This window comes from Zeugodacus cucurbitae, chromosome 5 (assembly GCF_028554725.1).
Source record: "Zeugodacus cucurbitae isolate PBARC_wt_2022May chromosome 5, idZeuCucr1.2, whole genome shotgun sequence".
NCBI classification, from domain to species: Eukaryota; Metazoa; Arthropoda; class Insecta; order Diptera; family Tephritidae; genus Zeugodacus; species Zeugodacus cucurbitae.
In genome coordinates, this window is record NC_071670.1 from 1,063,839 (window position 1) to 1,086,300 (window position 22,462).

General features: G+C 42.3%; 2 protein-coding genes across 5 annotated transcripts in view; one reads left to right on the top strand and one right to left on the bottom strand.

Annotated features, from left to right (window-relative positions):
• Mpp5_1 (protein PALS1) overlaps nt 1-4,161 on the bottom strand; it is a 132,622-nt gene extending 128,461 nt beyond the window's left edge. Inside the window, exon 1 of the mRNA XM_029040463.2 lies at nt 3,632-4,161. Coding sequence (XP_028896296.2) covers nt 3,632-3,718 — 87 coding nt within the window. The 5' untranslated portion in view covers nt 3,719-4,161. The remainder of the gene's footprint in view (nt 1-3,631) is intronic.
• Nucleotides 4,162-8,732: 4,571 nt separating this feature from the next.
• LOC105212682 (mitogen-activated protein kinase kinase kinase) lies at nt 8,733-21,710 on the top strand. Of its 4 annotated transcripts, XM_011184826.3 has the most exons (12): nt 8,733-9,432; nt 9,713-10,289; nt 10,881-11,373; nt 11,725-11,887; nt 11,975-12,141; nt 12,208-12,383; nt 12,726-12,746; nt 13,233-13,424; nt 13,490-13,622; nt 18,950-19,355; nt 19,417-19,937; nt 20,000-21,710. In XM_011184826.3, exons 2-12 carry the CDS (start codon nt 9,906-9,908, stop codon nt 21,298-21,300), a joined length of 3,957 nt encoding a protein of 1,318 aa, XP_011183128.1. In that variant the 5' UTR covers nt 8,733-9,432; nt 9,713-9,905; the 3' UTR covers nt 21,301-21,710. The 4 variants fall into 4 exon arrangements, with proteins under 4 accessions (XP_011183128.1, XP_054088170.1, XP_011183127.3 ...); XM_054232195.1 differs by lacking the exons at nt 18,950-19,355; nt 19,417-19,937; nt 20,000-21,710 and adding an exon at nt 14,023-18,715 and having other exon boundaries at nt 8,734-9,432; XM_011184825.3 differs by lacking the exons at nt 18,950-19,355; nt 19,417-19,937; nt 20,000-21,710 and adding an exon at nt 14,023-18,715 and having other exon boundaries at nt 8,734-9,432; nt 9,716-10,289.
• Nucleotides 21,711-22,462: the final 752 nt, after the last annotated feature.

Sequence of the window (22,462 nt, forward strand, 5' to 3'; positions counted from 1 at the left end):
AATCCGTTTTAAATCATAGCTTTTGTACGATATTATACCATTGAGTCCTGAGTTCCAGAGTCCAACTTTCTCTTTTATCATTTCTTCTTGCTTTAAAGACCTTAAGTGTTTTTAGTGAGTTCACTAAGCATTAAATTAGTCACATTTACAATTTCAAGCTATTAGCTAACTGATTCCCAATATGTTTTCTGAGATAACAAAAGCCTATATATGAATAGAAAGTATATCCGAAGTAAATATGCACATATTTCTACAATATAGCTCCAAAATTAGACTCTGATTTATTTTCTTAGTGTTTCATGGACACTTTAGGCCTTCAAGCACTCGAATTTTGCACATACACCTAACTGCCATACTTTGTAGACAATCACATTGAAGCGCCACAGTATGACCCCCAACCCGCACATTTCCCCAGACCATTCGTGTTCACCTTTCAATTCTCACTCAATTACCATTGTTAATTTAAACAGTTATGCAAGTCACTAATCCCTAATCTCTCAATTACACCGACGATTGCACTGTTGCAACAAGCACCCCTACTCGACGCTATCAATGACCCCTCCTCTCCTGGCTCGGTCATTTTGACAGGTCACACAAAGAGTCAAACATTTATTGGCCATTTGAATGAAAAATTCAAAACTTCTATGACCGTTAGTCCAATCGACTGGCCAGCTGACTGTCGCACATTGCACGACAATTGAATGCAAGCGATTATGGTTGACGAGCGAAAGGACATGCAAACATAGATAGTGGACTAAACGAGTGGACAATACACAAGTGAACAATCAAATTCATGTGCTGGCCCATAAATGAATCCATTATTAGTTGGCAGCGGCAGTGGGTTGGGGGAGGAGGGTTCACTGCTTACATATGCCTATGGACCACACAGCTAAAGCAGGATGGAGAATACAACAAAACTGTGAATGACCCCGAGAACGAGTGGTCGTTTCCACAACAATGCTGACACTGACGACAATAACATCTACAACAACACTACCCATACAGTGCAATCGAAAGTGTTGTGTCGCTTTAGAATTGCCAAGCGGAGAAGCGGAGGTACGCTTGGCTATGGCACAATCGTGTGGTGGCAGTCGATGGCTCTGCGCCCAAAAGCAGACTAATAACTATTGTGTGTGCGCAGGCAAGCGCGCTAATAAATATAATGGCACCAATACAATCATGTCTGGTGAGTTCGTGCGTGCGTGTATTTGTGAATATGGAATACCCAAGCCGCTGGGAGAACTGTCTGCAATTTTCAATTGTACTTTTGTGCCCTGAAGTATGAAAGTGAGCCGATGTGTGGAGTGAGCCTGGCGTACAAGCATACATAAAATGAAAGCAAAACGTGTGTGATCATTTTGCTTTTAGCAAACGCATCCTTCATTTTCCATTACCCGAACTTTTAGTTGTGGCTTTTTGCGATAAGCTTAAATAGAATAAAATGAAATCGTATTCTACTTTTAGGCGTATTTACGCTGGTGGATTGCGGTTGACGCAGAGCCGGTGTGGGAAATTGTAGATAGTTGATTCTGACTCTGAGGGAATTTAGTTAATGAAGGCAGTTGAATTCAGCTGTCTCAACATATTCTCCTTGAACTTCATTCTAAGATGGTTACCATTTTATACTATCGATATTCCAAATTCGTGGTTCCTCTTGGCTTTTAAAGCCGCTTAACCCTCCAACGATTGTAAGGTTGGGTTCCTAGAAGGATTTACCGCGTTTCTATAACGGTTTTTACTGCAGAGTCTCATAAAGATCCAGGTCCTACCAACGATATCCCAAATTAGTGGTTCCACTTGGCTTTTATTGCCGCCCAACACCTCGACAATTGCATTTATTCACATTCTCTGGCCGTGTTTTAACCACACAACCCTCGTAGGAAGGCGTATAAAAATCAGAAACGTTTTGCTCTAATATATTTTATGTCGATGTTATTGCTTGCTAGTTTTATGAGCTCCACTAAGTACTCGTGCAGTTTGTTCATACAAATTATATGTAATTTGCAGTTGCCACTCATATTTTCCACACACGAGTCACTTGAGTCCTGCCAACAATTGGCTTCGCTTGCATTTTCAATAATCATTCGACAGTCAGCAAACAAGCACATAAAGCAGCAGAACATTTGATGAACAAACAAACCGAATTTGACTGGTATTAGATTACGAAAACTTTATGCGCGCCAATCGCGTCTACACAGACCTCGTTGTGTCCACAAAATCTCTTGTTGTGTCGTGAATCTGACAGGAAATAATCTGGTAGAAAGCCAGCGCTCAACACTCGCAAGTCATCCGCCGGCAATGCGTCTCCGACGCTTTATACGCGCCGCCTAAGCTTATACCCCAGGGTCGCATAAAAGTGCTTGAAGTTGTCTGTTTGTCGTTTACGATTTCGCGCATATTTTCTCTTTTTATTTCAACCATTTTTTGATGGCTTTCTTTATTTTTGCATAGTGCGCTTTTACGAGCGCTATTTTTCCATTGTTTAAGTTGTTTGATTTTTTATGAAGTCACATTTTCTGCGGTCGCTCTATTTGGGTGGTGGACTTAATTGAACTGTTGGAAAGCTTAGCTTTATCAACTGTTGCTGCCTGGCCGCATGCGAGCATTTGCCTTTGGCATGTTCTGCCATTCTTTTATCGCTCTATTAGCGTGTGTGGCGTAGTTGATTTACGAGTTCGGCTGCGTACGCGTCGCATCGCATCGTCTTAAGTTGCGGTCGTAAAGCTTATTTTTGCTGGAATGCAATAAAACGCCATACACGATGACACATTTACACATATACGAGTCAGTACGAGCAAGCGGATGTGTTCGACACGTGGGACCTTTTTTTGGTTTGTTGTACACTTCAAACGAAGTCCAAAGCTCTCCACGGCAGTCCCAAAGCGCTACTTTGAGTGGATTAAGCTGTTGAATTGGTTTGCTTTGCTTACATGTGGGCAAGACTTGTCAATGACGACATGATTTACAATTATTACGGGATTGGAAACTCTGACATTTAAGTACATATGTAAGGAAGTTCATTCTTAACCAATACATAAGTTATAGACCAGCGAGTGTCGTTTTCCTTATCTACAGTCGTCCTTAGAGGATTTCACACACGGAAGAGAGCAAAACAACTGTTGACCAAAGGATTTTACGGTAATTTATATACAGCATATACCGCAATCCTACCACTAAACTATCAAGAATTCTATCTCAAAACTGGCAAAGAGAGAGAGACTTATTAACTTATCTAAAAAGGAAACTTAAGACGCTATGAGCTTCCGAGGGTTTCTAATATCTGGTTTAGCGGACGAAGACAAGTCGAAATCTTTGTAAATCAATTCAGTTTAGCAAAATAGACAAGTTAAACTCGGACAAAATCAGACGTAAGAAGAAAGCCGCTCGTAGACACCATCAGAACAACTCTACAGATATATCTTAAAATAGGTTGTAAGGCTGTTCCCCAGAAGGAAACACACGTAGACTATGAAAGACAGTATTTGTCCTTTGTGAAGCCAGGATCACCGCATTGATTAGATATTATGGTTCTACAAAGCGCGCTGAGAAATCTGCAGAGATTTTTCTTCCGTGGTTCTAAAACTCAGTTTTTCGGTTACGAAATATTATTTTGTAGTGTATTTGCACTTACCTTGCCGGACGACGAGATCGTTGATTGCGACGGTGTACCCGATGATTGTGCTGATAAAGCCGTTCGACCGCTGTTGTTCGCTTGCATTGCAACTCGGCGCCCGTGCGCGGCCACAGGCGGCTTCTAAGCGTTCGGTCAGCACTGGCGGGGCACAAGCGTTGTGCAATGCACACTGACACGCACACGCGCTAGACGACAACGACGACAACAACCACAACCACAACAATCGCACAAGCTTTGAAGCGTTACGTCGTGTACGGCTTGTGGTAATGAGCGGAGCAATACACACGCACGCACTACACCTCCGAACACGTGCCCTCAACTATTCATTGTCGCTGCAACGAATGTGCACCGGAAGCGTGACACGACATAGCTAGCGGCAGGCGTTGGAATTTCGTGGGTTTATGCATTTTCACGTTTGCAATTTGCACTTTGAGCACTTGCTTGCGAGGAGATTTCACTTTCACTTGCGTTAAACTCTATATATGAGACACTTTAATTTGTTTTATAATTTTTTTTTATTTTATATTCAATAACACTATTTCTGATTTTTATTGGTTATATTTAGATATTTATTTCGAAACACTGTGCAAATTTGAATATTTCAATTAATTCACTGTGTTGAAGAACTCAAGCGATTATAGCTAGAGTAGAGAAAGGGGAGCTTTACAAACACTTTATCCAGCCATTTTGTCTAAATTTAACTGGCTTAAAGTACTTGACGCGGTGACGTTGGCGCGTGTGAGAGTAAATCGCGACAGACAGTGCCGCTTGCCGCTTGCCGCCGCTGTTTCGGCGAGCAATTCGACAGCGCGTAAATTTATTGATTGTGTATTCCCTAAATAAATGCCGTTATAAAATGGCTGGCAGCATAATTAACTGAGTCTACGCGCTGTTGGGCACGTCGAGTGTGAACGGCTGATAAGCACACAATTACTGGAAGTTCATAGGAAAAGATACAAACAAGCTACAAAAGATATAGATTATCAGAAAAGAGGCTGAGAAGAAGAGCTGAAGATGCGTAGTAACGGTATCGAAAACTTTTCTACTTCATGTGAAGTACAGAACTGACGGTAGACGGACTTTTTTCTAACCTGGCAAACTCACATATCGAAACGAACATGCATTGACCTAATCTAACAAAGTGCGACTCTAGTTCCGAGTTCTTCCGAGCTAACCCCTAAAACACGATCTCTACATACGAATATATCCAAAAATAGGAACATTCCGCACTTGTAAGCGTTTGACAGTATTTTAATTTCAGCACTTCAAAATGTTTGAATTGACACAACAGTAACGAGAGGAGCACTAAACAAAGAATACACAACAACAACAAGACTACGATAGATATGTGAAGCACTGTTGGCAGAAGAACTTCATCGAAAAAAATGAGATGACAGCGGAAACAGCATTGAAAGTGCCTTATACTGACGAAGGCAGACCAAACAGCATTACACTACAGAAACACACACACACCAGCGAAGCGCACGCATCCTCACGAAACCGCCAGCCATGATATATCCATCCATCCAGGATATGCTGTTATGGAAGTTTTGCCTACAAAAGGCTGGCACTACGCTAACTGACAGCTGCGTGGCCGTGTGACAACCAACACGACGAGTGTGTGTATATGTGAAGGCGTAGATGAAGGAATGGTTGGACATGTCGGTGGACAGAGTTATCGATGAGCAGCAGCAGTGAACGCTGTAACAGAGTGAATATGAGAAGGCGGGCGAATGCTTGAATGAAATACTGCGAGGTAGCTGTGCATTTGGATGAGAATAGTAGATGAAGTTAGGAGCAGCTAAGATGTGAGTGACACAATAACAAAAATAGGCCAAAAAATTTAAAAAAATGTGAAATCAACTTTTAAAAACAAATATAAATGAGAAAAATAAGTTTAAGAACTATTTCTTGACATAAAAAATGCTACAGTTATCGGCTGAACTCATTAGTATTACTAAAAGCAAAGCAAAGTATAACAATACTGGAAGGAACTTGGAAATGAAACCTGGATATGTTGTTAATAATACCGGAAATAGCCTTTAACACAATGAAAAGTAAAATACTGGGCAATTCAAGGACGAGCATAAGCGTATTATAGGCTTTTCGGTGCACCCCATTTTCCGGTCTGATGTGAGCATATTATGTTTTTAATATTTCATAGTCTCTCACTATTTTTCGATTTAATTAACCAACCGTCTACCAAAATTACCTCACCACAGTTCAATTCGACTGAAATAATTAGAAGAAAATCAAGGTGTGAACCCATGTGACAGACCTTAAGACTGGCACAATAAGACACAAGATAAGAAGTAATAATTCGCACCACAATAATTTATGTATTTTGCAGATGCTAGGAGGCCTAAATACGAGTACGAACACAATGCTTTCTCAACCTCGCCCCACACCATCGCCACCTGCCAGTTACAATTGCGAAATGCCCAATTTCTCACACCGCCGACGCATGGCTCGTTAGATAAATAACACCTCCAGCAAGGATAACAATAAATACTACAACAACAACTACTGCGAAGTTTAATAAACCTAACAGCGTATTGAAAGAAGAACTAACGGTACCACCACGCCTGAACTTAAAAAGAGCAGCGCCAGCGGCAGCGGCAGTGCTGCTTATAGTGGCAGCAAGCGAAGAAATCGGTGTGGCAGCAGCGCAAATGTTCATGTTAAGTTGTAAGTAGTTGTAAGTAGAAAACAAAAACAACATTAGTAATGTGGGCGTGTAACAAAAATAACAGACGAAATATTTCAAAAAGCAGCGGCAGTCGCAGGACCGATTCAAGCACCAGTCGACAGCAGCGGCACAAAAACGCTAGCACCTATTAAGGTTTTTGTTGTTGTTAATGTCATTGGTTTTTATGCTTTTTTGATGTACGTTACTGGCACTTATACACATCTGTTTGCTAAATGAATATGTGTGCATGCATGATAATGCCTGCTGCTGATATTAATATGCCAAACAGAACCAGATCCTAAGTAAAGTAAAAGAAATGGTAATGAGTGGCAACAAGACACACCAACAGAACACACACAGAACAAAGACAATGCGAAGGACACACCAAGGGAAGCAGCTATTGTATAGGCAATTTCAAAGCTGCTGCGCTTAAAACACCGACGGCACGACAATGTTATGCGCTACGCCCTGTGGTATGCTGCGAATTTGTTAACGCGCACATATAAATATGTATGCATATGTTAAGGTGTCACATTTACATATCAACAAAATCGCACTATTCGAAAATGGCGTGGCCGCAATTAATTAGTATACGGTATTTGTTGTTGTTTTTGGCATACGTGCTTAATAAATTCGATTTTTCGCTGTAAACAACATGAAATTTTGCGGTTAACGCCATAATGGATTAATGCATAAACGTGTGGCTACAAATTATGTCGTCGACACAAACAAAACAACAACAACAACAATATGTAGTGGGCGCTTAAATAAACGCCCACTAAGCATGCTGCTGACACGCTCTTTGCAACTTAAAAGCGCGCCGCCCAGCGCAAAGCAAACCGAATTTTGCCATCCGCACTGCCAACATGTGTCAAGGCGAGCGCTGAACACAGCACACTTGCATACATACGCGTATGAACACATTTAAGTATCCACACAAAATTATTTGCACATTGTGTTGCCACTTTTGTAGGTTAAGTAACTAATTTGCTGCTGTCTTTGCACAATCGTTGCCTGCAGCTAAATAAAAAAAAAAAAAAAAAAAAAAAAAATTGGCCGAAAACTAATTTTTATTTGCGCTTGCGACTTTTGCATGTTTGCGACGCACTCACACACGCACCTTCAACAGCTGCTAACGCTAGTGCGGCTCGCGCTGCCGCTGCTGGCTGCTAACCACCGACTGCCATTCGATAAGTGGGTAAATAGGGCGTGTGCGGAGTGTGCCGCCGCAGCCGCTGCTTGCAACTTTTTCAAGCACACCACACTTCGCACGCCCTCTCCACCGCGTACTTTCCACCGTTTCACATCTGCATACTTGCGTTTTTCCACTTCTTTACACACACACACACATATACACATGTATTTGCAAATACTTTTTTGATTTTTTTTCGACAGCAAACTCTAGCTTTCGGTGGTTACAACTTGATTTTGAGCACAACTTGCACACACATCGTTATAACGCCAATAAGGCTAACTCAAAGGCGTTTTTAAACAAATGCAAACTTTTCATTATTGCTATTTTCAAAAAATTTCTGTAAAATTGCTAAGCGCATATAGCACACACGCGACGGCACTTGTCATCTCGTGTACGATTTCGTTAGATTCCTGCGCGTTACTGAGCGAGTTTCCATATCACACAGAATTTTCACACCGCCGCGGCACCAGCAGCCACGAAAAGAAGGACGACAGCTGTCTCAGCACAGCTCAGCTGTGGCGCACGAACAACGAGCTGTATATGTGGCCGCTTGGCTCCCGTTAGCTCGCATCCAATACGGAAATCACGAGAGATGCTGGATGCAAGCGCTAGGTGTGAGCGCCACTGCTCGGTGACGACACGCATGCCTGCCCTTTGGAGACTTTATTGAGCACTGCAAACAACTCACCATGTAATCACCAGTAAGCAGCCATCCACCCACATGAAGAGACGCTGATAAGGCACACGTTAAATTACTACACACGCGCAAGTATAATAAAAATGAAATCACTTTTCGCAAATGCACAAAGGATGCCGACAGTTGTTCAACTAATTTACTGACAGCTGCAAAATGGCGGTACATATGTCGGAAGTAAAGACACCAACAACGGTTCTTGTCGTTTACAATGACACACAGTTAGCCAAGACACAAACCCAATGTGTGTGCTGCCACCTTGTTGCCGCTAATAAAAATATTATAATTGTATTTAATACGAAGTGAAACGTCTAAACACACACGAATAATAATAAAAAGTTTATAAACAGTTATTTATTAACATAAATAATATATTTTTTAATAATACTTACCAAATGCCGTAAATTCAACTAAATTTTTTCACACTTGCAACAATTCCCAACATGCAACCGCGCACATTTTACTGTCTGGTGGCAACACGAAAAAGGCGAAGTAGAAATATAAGCACAAAAGAGAAAGATCAAAAGACGACATGCAGTGTATGAAGTGGAAGTGGAACCGAAAAGCAGCAGTTCAGAACGAAGATTTGCAAATGACTTAAATTTGCACAAAAACGCGATAAATTCTTAATTAAACTAATCGGAAACGCAACGCTGGCGTATTAACACATAGAAATAACTAAATTTTATAAAATATTCAAAAATTAAACGACGCGAAAACGAACGAAACCAAAGTGCTGCACATGAATTAGTGAAAATGTAATTTCTCTGCTGCACGACTACGAAAAAGAAGACTACGACGACGACGACGAAGCAAAAAATAAAAAGAAAGGCAATGATAAAAATAAGAATCTGTGACAGGCACTGGTGTAAATAACCAATTCCTTTAGGAAATTGGTAAAAACTACATTAACGAAAACGAATTTTGTGCCCCAAACAGGAGCGCACAATTTGTTGCAAACGAGTAATATTCAATTTATGTATATATATTGCGTACATATAAAGGGTAGGAAAGGAGAATAGCACTAAAACAATACGACATAGTCGACGAAGAAGTATAAGCACAAAACGGAGTTGTGGATAAAAGATATTACTGCTGGCCAGACGAAAGGCGATTTTTTATTTATACAAAATCGAAACTATTTTGAAACATACAAACGGTTGTGTGGATTAGGGAACAACACGTATACGTGTGGAGTAGACTGACTGCGTAAACTCCAGGTAATATTTGATATGCATTGCTGCGAAATATTATTACAAAGACGGTGTAATCAAGACAACAATAATTAGTACGTTGTTAATATGCGCCTATTGTTTCAACAACAAGGAGCTAATGCCAAGTACAACATACTAGCTGCTTTTTGTTTACTTTCTTTAACACTGTCTCGATATTGTGTTTTTAAATGCACGTTTAGACAGTACAAACCAGCTGACCTTCTAAATATACGATTTTTATATTCACACAATTTATTATTGTTTTTCTGATTGTTTTCTTCGACAGCAGTCGTTCGAGCTTTACGCTACGCATATTGTGGTGCTACTAACGAATGGCTCATAAACGGATGCACCGAAGACCTGCTGCTGCACACACACTGTCGTCTGGCGCTAGAGGACAATAGACAACCTCTAACTTTTCGACAGCACTTTTTGTTATTATTTTTTTTCATTTTGGAAAGCACCTGTTAATCACTTATATGCCTGCACACTGTTTAACCAATAACGATCACTCGCCGCCTGAAACCAAACCAATGCTCGCTATCAACGAGGAGCAACAACGCAATCACAGCGATGGCAATGGTGAGGTGCATGCCAATGGCAATGCCAACATCACCAATCCACAACAGCAACAGCAACAACGTCAACAAACTGCCGGCAGCAATAACAACAGCGGCAGTGCACACGAAACAACACAGTTACCACCATTACCAGACGGGCCACTGTGGTCAGTGCTCTACGATTACGATGCCAAAGGCGAGGATGAGTTGACACTGCGTCGTGGTCAAATTGTAGTGGTGCTCTCCATGGACAGCAATATATCGGGCGATGAGGGCTGGTGGACGGGCAAAATTGGTGATAAGGTTGGTTTAGTTTGCTACAGTCATGAAATTTTATTTAAGAATGAAAAAAAAAACCGGAGCTACTTGTTTGCTGAATAATAAAGTTGCGGCTGTAGCGTTAAATCAATGACGTCAGTGCGCATATATACTATGCAATTAAATGAATTAATAAACGACGTTTTCACATTCGGGATTTTATCACTTCTTTTCTTTGCAATGTTTTATTGTGCTGACGGCATTTTTTATCGCGCTAATATGCTGCCTTTCGTATGTACACCTCCTACTGCTTGCTTTGCAGCGCAGTATTGATAAGAAGGCGTACTGTTTATCTAAACCTTATCTTTGCTGAGCTACTTGAACCGCGGGCAGCATCTGCGATTTTGTGAATTTTTGAGATTAAACTTTGTTCAATTTTGTAGCAAGCAAGTGAAATTAGTATTTTTAAATAATATGAATTATTAAAAATTTAGATAAAAATGTTAGCTACTGATAAGACCCGTGACTTGCTGTTGTTTATTTGTGTAATTATTCACCACCAGTGCATGAGCAATCATATGTTTTATATTTAGATTTTGTGATATTTTGCATTGACACATTCTTATCTTCGTCTAGGTCGGCATATTTCCCAGCAATTTTGTGACAGACCAAGATCCTATGCTGCCGGACGTGCCCTCCGCCATTGGCGACATACAACCGCACGAAATCGACTACGCCGAACTCGAGGTTGGCGAAGTGATAGGCGCTGGCGGCTTTTGCAAGGTGCACCGTGGCTACTACAGCGGCGAAGAGGTTGCCATTAAAGTGGCGCCACAGGCGGGTGCCGATGTCGAATCGAATCGCGACAATGTGCTGCAAGAGGCGAAGCTATTTTGGGTCGTGAAGCACGAAAACATAGTGGCATTGCGTGGCGTCTGCCTGAAGCCGCCCGATCTGTGCCTGGTGATGGAGTATGCGCGCGGCGGCAGTTTGAATCACATATTGGCACGTGGCAAGATTCCGCCCGATGTGCTGGTCAACTGGGCGATACAGATAGCACGTGGCATGAACTACCTACACAACGAAGCGCCCATTTCGATTATACACCGCGATCTAAAGAGTTCCAATGGTGAGTTGCGTATATTTGCCTGTAAGGGTGTGTATTGTTGGCGAATTGTTTTGCTTGGGGTTGATAACACGCACGCGTTTGTGTAGCGGCAGTTGTTATTACAGCGCAATAGCGAAATAAATTTTGTTTGAGTGGTGTTTCTTATAATTTTACGACTATTTATAAAAAGTTTTTTTCGGCGTTTGTTTATTGAGCAGTGAAAATGTGGATTTAATTATTTATGTGTTTGTGTTAAACGCGTGCCAAACTCGATATTTCGTATTAAGTATTAGTTTCATTTTGATAAAAATTATTATTTTTAGTTCCAAGTAAATTTATCGTTTCATTTTTTTAACGCCTGTACATTTACAGTGCTCATTTTGGAGGAAATCATTGCTGGCAATCTGCACAATAAAACGCTGAAGATCACCGATTTCGGTTTGGCGCGAGAGCTTTACAACACAACACGCATATCAACGGCGGGCACTTATGCTTGGATGCCGCCGGAAGTGATAAAGAGCAGCACGTACTCCAAGTAAGGGCTATGCGCCACCTACAGTGGCTTAAATTTATTTTTACTTCCTTCGCGTTTTGCTTATTTGCATTATTTTTACTGCCGCAGATCATCAGATGTTTGGAGCTACGGTGTGCTGCTGTGGGAGCTCATCACAGGCGAGACGCCATACAAAGGTTTCGATTCGTATTCAGTCGTATTTGGCATTGCAGTGAATATGCTGACGCTGCCCATACCGAAAACTTGCCCGGATGCATGGGGAAAACTCATGAAAAGTAAGTACTCCAAGTAGGTTATTCTTTCGAAACATAATATTTATATTTGATTTATTTTTATCACAGGCTGCTGGGAGAATGATCCACACAAGCGCCCGGGTTTCAGGGACATACTAACGAAGCTGGAGGACATTGCACGTTCAGGTTTCACGCTGACGCCACAGGAGTCGTTCAACACGATGCAAGATGCCTGGAAAAAGGAGATCGCCGAGGTGCTACAAGAGTTGCGCTTAAAAGAAAAGGTGAGTGCCTTAAGCAGAACAGCACGTAGTGTAGCCGTATATTCTAGTATATAGCAGTTTGTCTGAAAATGTATAGCTGATTTGACATTTGATTGTTGTAACGCATTTAGTGACTATTTGTGTGGTGTGTGCGTGCGTGTTTGTTTGTTTTTAGGCGCGTACATTGTAAATTTTTTGTAATTTGATAGTGTGTAGTTTTCCGTTATGTACTTGGCGGTTCGACCTTGTCATTTACACGTTATTAATTTTGTATACTCCCTGTACTTCTATAATTTGTTTGCATATTTGAACAAATCGTAACATATTCTCTGATTCATTTGATTACGTCTACGTCTCACACAGCGTTTCCAAGCAATCGAAGAGGTAAGCAGCAAGACGCGACATTTTCTTGCCGACAATTTGCAAAGCAAAACGCTAATGGGCTGTGTTGCATTTCCATTTTTTTTGGAAATCATGTTTTCCTTTTTTTTTCTATTTCACACATTTTTTTCTAATTTATGCTGCATGCTTAATACCGAATGTGGCAATTTTTTTAATATTTTACAAATGCTTTTGATGCTGAGTTTATTTTGCTAACGATTTGCTCACAAATATGCAAATGATATGCACGTTTTTTGAAAAAAAATCAAAATAAAACGAAACCATACACGATCTTTACACTACAAATACGTTACATTTAAATCCGAAATATCCGAAAATTTGCTTTAAACTTTAGTTTTTGCATTAAAATATATCAAAAGTGAAATTAAGTTGTCTTCTTTTACTGTTAGAGGCTTGCATGCACTCCTGCGCCTCTCATTTGTTTAATTTTCTTCAAGTTCACATTAACATTTTTACTCTCTCTCCCAGGAATTGCGCACCAAAGAGGAACGCTTGAATCGTGTTCAGAGCGAACAGGACGAACAGGCCATTAATCTGAAACGCTTCGCCGAGCAATTGAAACTGCGCGAGATGGCTTTAATTGGGCGTGAGCTGCAGATAGCACAACAAACGCCCACACCGAATCGTAGGCGTGGCAAGTTCAGCAAAGTGAAACTCAAAGTAAGCAAGGCAAACACCCAAATAAGGCAGCGTTTAAAAGTAATAATTTATTTTCTATTTCGCAGCTTCTTAAGAAGAATGAAGTGCAAATTTCACTACCAACGGACTTCCGGCACACAGTGACGGCGATACACGATAAACCATTGACTGATACACCGCCGGGCTCACCAGCGATTTCCCAAGTGCGCATTGTGGCACGTAAGTCGAACTTATTTCACTTGGTTTTACATTTAAGAATTATAGTGAAAGCGCCATGAAGTGAAAATGTGTGTGTTTCTTCAAGAGAAAATGTAGCTGACTTTCCAAAGACTCTCTATTAATATTATTCAAAATCGTTATGCATATGATTTACATTACATATTTATCCAATTAATTCTTTTTATGTAAAATAATAGTTTTATTAGATAAATTGAGCTTTGTGTTTTTTGTAAAAATTAGTTTTAGATTTTATGTATTTGAATTATAGTGTATTATTTATTTTTCGTATTAATTTAGTTTTGTTTATTTTTTCTTTTGCCTTTTTCTTTTACTTCTTCTTTTCCGCTTTATTTTTACCATTTCGTATACTCCGCGCATGCGTGTGTGTGTGGTTGGGTAGTGACGCCACCACAACTGCCGCCCGACGGTTACAAAGGCAAGACTTGGGGTCCTTCGACTGTGCATCAGCGCGAGCGTCCCCACTTGCCGGCGCTGCTTGCCACCGAATGGTCCGGCCCGGCCTCAACCAACTCGCTGTTCAGCAAGAGCGCACCGAATCTGGACAAGAAGGCTGTGCGGCCGACGCAACTGCACTATATGCACCACAGCCAGCTGCCGCACCATGCACTGCGTCAGCATTCGCCGTTGCATCACCGCCACCAACATTTGCCGCTGCATCATTCGCATGCCCATCACTTCGAGTATAAATTCGGTTCGATGCCGTGCTCACCAACGACGCCGACCTATGCCTCTGACGCCTGTATCGGCTACAATGAGTCAGGTATTTGTATTATAGGGAATTACAACAAGAATAGCAACAACAGCAATAACAATAGTTGCAATACAACACCAACGCAAACACCAACAACAGCGTTAACAGCGACGGACAATATGCCCAACACGTCGCCCTGCGCGATCACATGCAATTCATCATCGCTGGTGACGTTCCCATTACTCAATAATACAAACGACCACCATCCACTGCATGCCACTTCAATCATAAATATTAATAATACTAGTAGTAACCATAATCATCAGCATCAGCTTCAGCATCAACAACAACAACACCAACATCATAGCAATAGTAATTCGAGTAATAACAGCAACAATAGCGGCACTTTTGCCGCCAATAACTTCATACTTGACCCGACCATTTATAGTAAAAACAAGAACAGCTATAATCATAGTAATAGCTATAGTAGTAGTAATACAAGTACTAGTACACTGATCCAAAATAATAGCCATAATAACTTTAGAAATAACGGTAATAACAATAACAATAACCATAATAACAATAATAACGGTAGCAGAAAGAATTCTGGCAGCAGCGCTATTGGTGTGAAAAGTCTCAGTTTGTGTAGCAATAAGAAATTGAAGGCGCAACAACTACGTCGACTGCAACAGCAGCAACAACAACAACTGAAGTTATGTCAGCCGAGTCTCCAGCCAATGCCGCCCATGGTACGCAGCCAAGAGGATGGACTGAATTTGCCGGCGCGCTATCCCTGCTCACCCCTGACACTGTTGCAATATCAGTTTGTGCCAGCGCCCGACTACCCTTCGTCGGATCAAAGTGACACCGACACCGAGCCACCCACGCCCACCGTCAGTTGTTTTCCATTCCGCAAGGTGTCGCCGGTGGCGCAACAGCCGCCGTTGCCCCCATACGCCTACCACGACCGCAGTCCACTTTCCGAGCACGCCATCAGCGGCTTCAGCAGCCTGGGCAACAGCCCAGCGGTCGGCCGGAAAAAGCTTTCTCTCGACAGCGAACTGCTGGCGATCGAGCGCCAACAGAAACACGTACAGCGGCAAGCCAAGATGTTGCCCATCGTTATGTTGCTGTCGGATTTGGATAAACACGCGCCGCCATCCATACACAGCGCTAGCGCTACCAACAGTGCGACCAATCTGATTAACGAGCCGAACGATCCGACGTACGATCGTGCCTTCTATCGCGATATACAGAAATCCCTGGAGGAAATATTCTCGATGCCCGCGCCGGCAGGCCGTTTCGGCAGCCAGCGCTCTGAACGACTTAATTCGAAGTCCAGCGGCGATTTGACCAAATACAACTCGACGTCGCAACTCACCGAGGATGCTGCCGACGAAGAGTCCACATACCGTTTCCAGCGCAACGCCTCTGGTTCGCAATTCCCGCGACAGTGTTTCTTTCGGCAACCGTCTAATGCCGGCGAGGCTGTGGACGACGACGCGAGCACCAACGCATCACAAAACGCTTCATTTCGTTCATTTTCGGGCGATGAACATTTCAATTCGATATGCTCCGACCAGTCCTCGTCCATCGACACGACCAACTCCACACAGACATCGCGGAAATCGTCGGTCACCTTCCAGCTAAACTCCTCCGCCTCGCAAACGAACTCGTGCGCTTCAAACGATGAGCACGCGAACAGCACCAGTGCCAGCGCCAATCAGTCATACAGTTTTTCCACAACCTTCAACTCCACCGGCACAGACACTGCCGAGCAGTTCGTCAACAGCGGCGGCAGCGCAACGCAACAGACATCGACACACGCAGGCCAAGCTACGTCAAAGAACGCCGTGCCGAAGGGCGCACTGCTGCACGACCTGAAGCTGCAGGATGTACAGCCGGCGCCAGAAGTTTTACGCATGAAGCAAAGTCTGCTGCTGGCGGAGGAAGCCAAGGCGCGCAAGCATAAAATGAACACGAAGAAAGCGAGCGGCAAAGCGAAAGACTCCGGCGCGACGACGGCGACAGCGTCGGTGTCGTTCCAACACAAAGTGCAAAACATACTGAACTACTTCACGATACGCAAGAAGAAGTCAGAAAGTGAATACAAATTATTCGAGAACGCCAACTCGGAGTTCGTGCACGAAACGCGCGTCAAAGCGAAGGCGAAAGCGAAGTCATGTGAGCAACTGTAGTGCGTGCGCACAGTGGCGCTCAAAGTTTAAGTGCCGAAAGTGAGGTTAGGAAATACTAAGACTAAGAGTACTCTTAGAAGAACTTAAGACTAAGAGTACTGTTAATTTTATAAAGTAGCTCGAAAGCGGTCTAATGAGGCGAAGGCAAACACATATTTGAAAAAGTGCGGCGAAATGGACTAACTAAAGAGATGTGCGGAAATCGCGTCAAAAAGTTGTAACGCAAAATTCAAAGTAAATCTAATTTCGATTTAACGCGTAATATTTTAGTGAACGACCCGCAGTTGTCTAGGTGCTTAGCGGTATTATTGAGCTTGGAACAAAATCGTATTTGAGACTTTTTTACTGGACTCGAGCTCGTGTCAGCCAGTGGATGTGCATTTTTATGCATTTATTTTTAACGCCGCATATTATACTCACCACACACACCATGAGGTGTGGTGAATTGCGAAAAATCGGTGGAGTGCCGTTAACCGGCGAATGCGCAAATTTCGGCGAATGGCAAATTGCTGCACTAATGCAAAGTATATTAAATACAAAAACAAAAACAACAAATTGTACGCAATTAAGTTAGCATTTAACGAAAGAAAAGATAAAACGCAGAAAAAAACTAGTTTTAAGCCTAAAGTATAAGACTTTATGTGCCTCTAAGCAGAAATAGTTAAAAACGAACGCACCCGAAAACAAAATCAAAACAAATATAAACCGTACGCGTATTCCTTGAGCTTTTCATACACACAGCTTTGGTGCGGAGTACGTCGTCACATTTTCACCGTTATTTTCAACACCGTTGGCGCTGCAATGTTTTGCATAATTTTTAAGTTAAAGAAAAATGTTATTTTATTTGATTTCATAAAGTGTATGAGAGTCCTACATATTTATTTGTATACCGTAAATGTTTTTTTTTTATTGCTATCTATTATGCTAAACAACTATTATTTCGTTGTAATTTTATTTAGAAATTTTTTCAATATTAAATTTTTTTTATTTGATTTTGAATTTTTCGCTCTTTGTTGGAAAAACTGTGATCACAAACTGAAACAAAGTAAACAAAAAAAAACTATTTTAAAGCTGTGCAAATTGTCCCCTTTTATTATTGTATAATTTATTACGCACCCAAAATGACTTTTTGTTTTTGTAATTCTTTTGTAATTTTATGAGAGTGCCAATACGCAATAGGCGACATCACGTGGCTGACAATCAAAAGATACATTTTGATTTTTGTTTTTGTAAAAAAAAGTAGTTATTTTATCAAAATATTGGCGTCAATTGGGTATTATTTACAAAAAAATTATATAAAAAATTAACATAATTTATTTATGTCTCGAAAAGAAAAGAGAAACACAATATGCGCTACCTGGCGGGCGAAATAAGAAATTAAATTATGTAAAAAGTATGCAGCGAGTACGCCAGGGGCCCACAAATCATCGCGAAGAATTGTGAGTCGCTGGCATTTTAAGGTCTATAGAGTGGTCGGCAGTAGCGAAGCAATAATTTTTACTAAAATAATAAATTATTTTTTGTTTAATAAAAATGTACGAATAATTTTAACTTAAATTTTTTTTAAATATTTTTTTTTCAAATATTGTTTTCTAAATTTTTTATTTAAAAAATATTTTTTTATTTTTTTTTTTTAATAATTTTAATAAATTTATTTTAAATATTTTTTTATTAAAAAAAACAATTTTTTTTTCTAAAATTTATCAGCCAACGCTACGCCTGCAGACCACGCCCTTTGTTTATTTAAGAAAAAAATTATGTTTTTATTGTAATTTTGTGTTTAGCTTTAATTTTATTTTATTTCAAATTTGTCAAATTTTATTCAGTCTTTTAGAGTCGCTCAAATTCCCTAAATTTTTCAGCACTAAAAATGTTTTTCAACTTTTGCTTTTCTACAGTGTGTTCCATAAGTAATGTCAACATTTTTTACAACAACAACTACCACTACATTTAGAATGTAATTAATTTTTACACTATTTTACGAGAATTCTCTAACTAAAATTTAAGCTACGATAAATATTCCATTTTATAAAGCAAAATTAGTAGTGAAAACACAAAAAAAATTACCTTAATCCCTCGAAAATTTCTACAAAAAATACAAAAAACATAAAAACACTAAAATAAATTATACAAAAAAACGTCAAGCAATAAATAATTTGTATTCTAGTTTTATTTACAATTAACTTTGAGTTTCATTATTTTTTTACAACAAAAATTGGTGTTGGCTAGTTTCCGTTTTGAGTTTTATAATTATTGGTTTTCCTAACTTGGTTTGTCTGCGGTTTAGTTACACATATCTACGCTCCTTCGACTTGCCCTGCGCCGTTATCTAATTTCAATTTCTATGCTACTCACACGTACGATATTTTTACACTCTTCTCAAAAACTGTGCTGCCGCGCATTGTCGCCGCCAACAGGCTACAATTCCAAAGACTGGTGTTCGCCTTTGCACGCGCTGCCAGCCGCCGCTGGCGCCGGCACTTCCATCGTGGACGCCCCGCTGCCCATTATGTCACCCAATCCTTACCTGCTGAGCCGCTTCACTTCCAACATTCCCATGCCCACGCTGTACGCCGGCGACGCGGTGCGTAAGCCGAAGCTCTCCGTCATCGAGGTGCTGCTCTACAATATGGCCGCGCTGCTGGCCGGCGTCGCCGCTGGCTATGATGTGCGCATCTCAAACGTATCGCCGGTGCATCCGATGCTGCTCAGCGACGTGCCCGCACTGAAGGCGCCCATGGAAATGGAGTTTCCGAGCATCTTGGATGAGCGCAGCCGCTTTGCGGCCAACACCTATCATGGCACCGGCAACAAGCACAATCGGTGAGTATGCAATTATTACTCGTTGTTGTTGTTAAGCAGGCTATAATTTTTTTTCACACAGCGCCACCCTGAATGCCGCCACATTTGCGCGTTTGGAGGAGCATCGCGCTCCACTGCATCAGAGTCCTCGCGGTTCGCCCAAACTGCATGCCGCCGCGCCAAGCTATTACTTCCAAAAACATGCGTTAACTCCGGCTGACAGCAAGTTGGCACTGCAACAGCAGAAGCAAACGCTGCAGCATCAGCAGCTGCCGTTAACCGGCTCCACCACAAGCGGCCTGGGTTCTAATTTCACCAACAACACTTCAGCGCTGCTTTCGTCTTCTTTGGGCAGTCATACGCAGCCACCAACACCGTCGCCGCGCCGCAAAATCAGCACATCTTCGTTCACCGAGAATCTCGAGTACTCGCTGCACGATGACACGCCACCAACGCGCACCTTTGACGATGACTTTCACACTGGCAGTGGCATGGCGCCCTCCACAACGCAGTATACGCGCGCCGACTACTTACGACACGGACCCAGCTTTTCCAATGACGGCGGCGCCTATGGCGCAGGTGTACATCGCGCCGGCTACTTCGGTACTTATGCGACTCTCTGTCTCTGTTCACATACAGTACTTAATTACTTTTTTCTCTTTCAGGCTCCAACTACTTTCCGTATCGGCCCGAGGTGCAGTTAGCGTATCAACGCGACTGTAAATCGTATCCCGACTACTCTTACGACTACAATCATCGGCTGCCCAATTACTACGACTACAACTACGACCCACAGCAGCCGCATCAGCAATCAACGCCAAAGCATCAGCCACAACAAGCGCAGCAGCACTACCAAACGCGCACACCGCCGCCGCGGGTGCCCCAAATGGGCGTCAGCGCTGCTGGCCATAGGCGCACACCCTCAACCATCTCCAATAGCTCCAACATCAATCAGGGTTTCTCTTTCGATCACGATGAGCTGCATGCGGCCGATTTGTATGACTACAACAATCTCAATTTGCAACTGAACATAAATATGGGTGGCGGCGGTGGCGCGCCAGACTTTGCGCACTACCGAGAACTGCCACCACCACCACCTGCGCCCATTGGCGTGGTGCCACCTCCCAGCAAACACGAGCTCTACAAGAGCTCACCCAAAATGGCGCAGCGCCTGAAGCGCGGCGGCGCAGGTGGTAGCATGGGTGGTGCTGACACAGGAGGCGGGTTGAACCGCATACGCGACTATGAGAATGTACCCGCGTACATAGGCAGTCCCTTACATCGTACGAAGTTTCACAACACCATGGCGCAACAGCAGCATCTGCAACAAATGCAACGTGAACGTGAGCAGCATCATCAATCGCTCTTTAGTACACCGCAGCATAGTCTTTATACGCACACCGCGCACGCGCAGTCGACACCGCTGAGTCCGATACACATGAAACCGTTAAGCGCGCAAGAGCGCCCAGTTTCGCTGCCTTTCGAACAGACAACAGCAGCACTAGGCTTCAATGGTAGCAAACTGCGCTCCTCACTCAAAAAATACAACTACAAGGCGCCTAACGGCAGTTCCGCGGCTAATACGGGTAACGCTACCGATATGAGCAATGGACTCACCGTGGTGGGTGGCAACGGCGTCGCGAAGCGCCCAGGCAGCATCTCCTCACAGCAGGGCACGCCTACTAATCCTACACCACCCGATTCGCTCACCAGTGATGACAGCTCGTATCTAAGTGCCAAGGAGGGCTCCATTTCGTCGCAACACAGCCGCGTGCGCTTCAGCCCCGAAGCCTTTTTGGACGCCAGCAGCGGCAATGGCAGCATCAATAATAGCAACAGCAACAATGGCGGCGGCAATGGAAGCGCTAGCGGCTACCTCAATCAATCGACAATATCGCTCTTCAATCGACGCATCTCGCGGCGCCACACCAGCGACATGTCCGCCAGCACACCACCATCCTCCTAGCAGGGCAGCGCCGCACGCTTCACCAATACAACACTGCAGTTGGCGCGCAGTCCAGGCGCATTGATCAGCAGTTCGTTGTCGTTGAATTCGCCGCAACAGCAGCCGCAGCTGTCCGCGTCGGCGCAACCGTCAATGCAGCAGCTGCCGTATCGCTGGTACTCGGGTGCACGAAGATCGCGTTCGGCGCACTACGAATATAGGTTGTAAGCAAGCGGATGGTGGTAGGCGGTTAAAGCTCAAAATTTAAGTAATTGAAGTAGGAAAGAGACGAAGCAAGCGGTGTGGAGCAGCATGCTGTTATCTACAGTTATGTACTGTATAAAGGAACACGCGGTGTTCCGAATAATCTACTGTAACATTTTCGGTTTCCACTTTTTACATAAATAATCACAGCGTACAACCAAAGGAGATGTACATAGAAATTACAAACTTAACTTAGCGTACTAGACAGGTATTATCTTGCAGACCGTAGTAGTATTTCAAATGTTAAAAACATGGAACAATTTACACTCATATACATACAACACATGTGTAACTATTATACTCCCGAACAACTTTTCCATTTCATCACTTAAACAACACTTGAAAGGCGTATTCAGCAATCGCTTTATTGATACATTTTTAGATTAAACAATTTGTCGAACACAATAAGTGGCTTTAACGCCCTAAACCCATACGAATATTTAGGGAACATGAAATTGATTTACTAATGATAAACTTAAGCTGAATATAACATGACTAATACATGTGCTGAATTACAAATAAGCGCGCTGAATTCATGCACACCAGCTACTGTTACGCAGTTTCGAATTTTATTCAACAAAAAACAACATTTAACATTGCTGAATGCTTTTGTTGCACCAGAAAAGAAATAGAAAACAAAAATCTATATTCAAAAAAAGTTGAATTTCAGCTTTAAAACACAACTAAGTGCGCTGAATAAAAAAAAAATTCATATATGTGCACAATTCAGTAAATTCATAACACCAGGTTGCTAATTCGCCGCTCTAGCAAGCAGCTGAATGGCGCTGAATACAACTTATGTGCATTTTTGAAGTGAGTTAATAACTTAGAAGCAGGTCTATGACGTGTTAACACATTAGTAAATGCGCTGAATACATTTCAACTTAGCTGAATAGTGTTTAAATTCACTAAAACGCAA

Coding starts and splice junctions, on each gene's coding strand:
- LOC105212682 (XM_054232195.1), top strand. CDS start 9,906: ATGCCTGCACACTGTTTAACCAATAACGATCACTCGCCGCCTGAAACC. Junction 11,888..11,974: donor AAGAGCAGCACGTACTCCAA/GTAAGGGCTATG, acceptor TTACTGCCGCAG/ATCATCAGATGTTTGGAGCT. Junction 12,747..13,232: donor GTTTCCAAGCAATCGAAGAG/GTAAGCAGCAAG, acceptor TCTCTCTCCCAG/GAATTGCGCACCAAAGAGGA.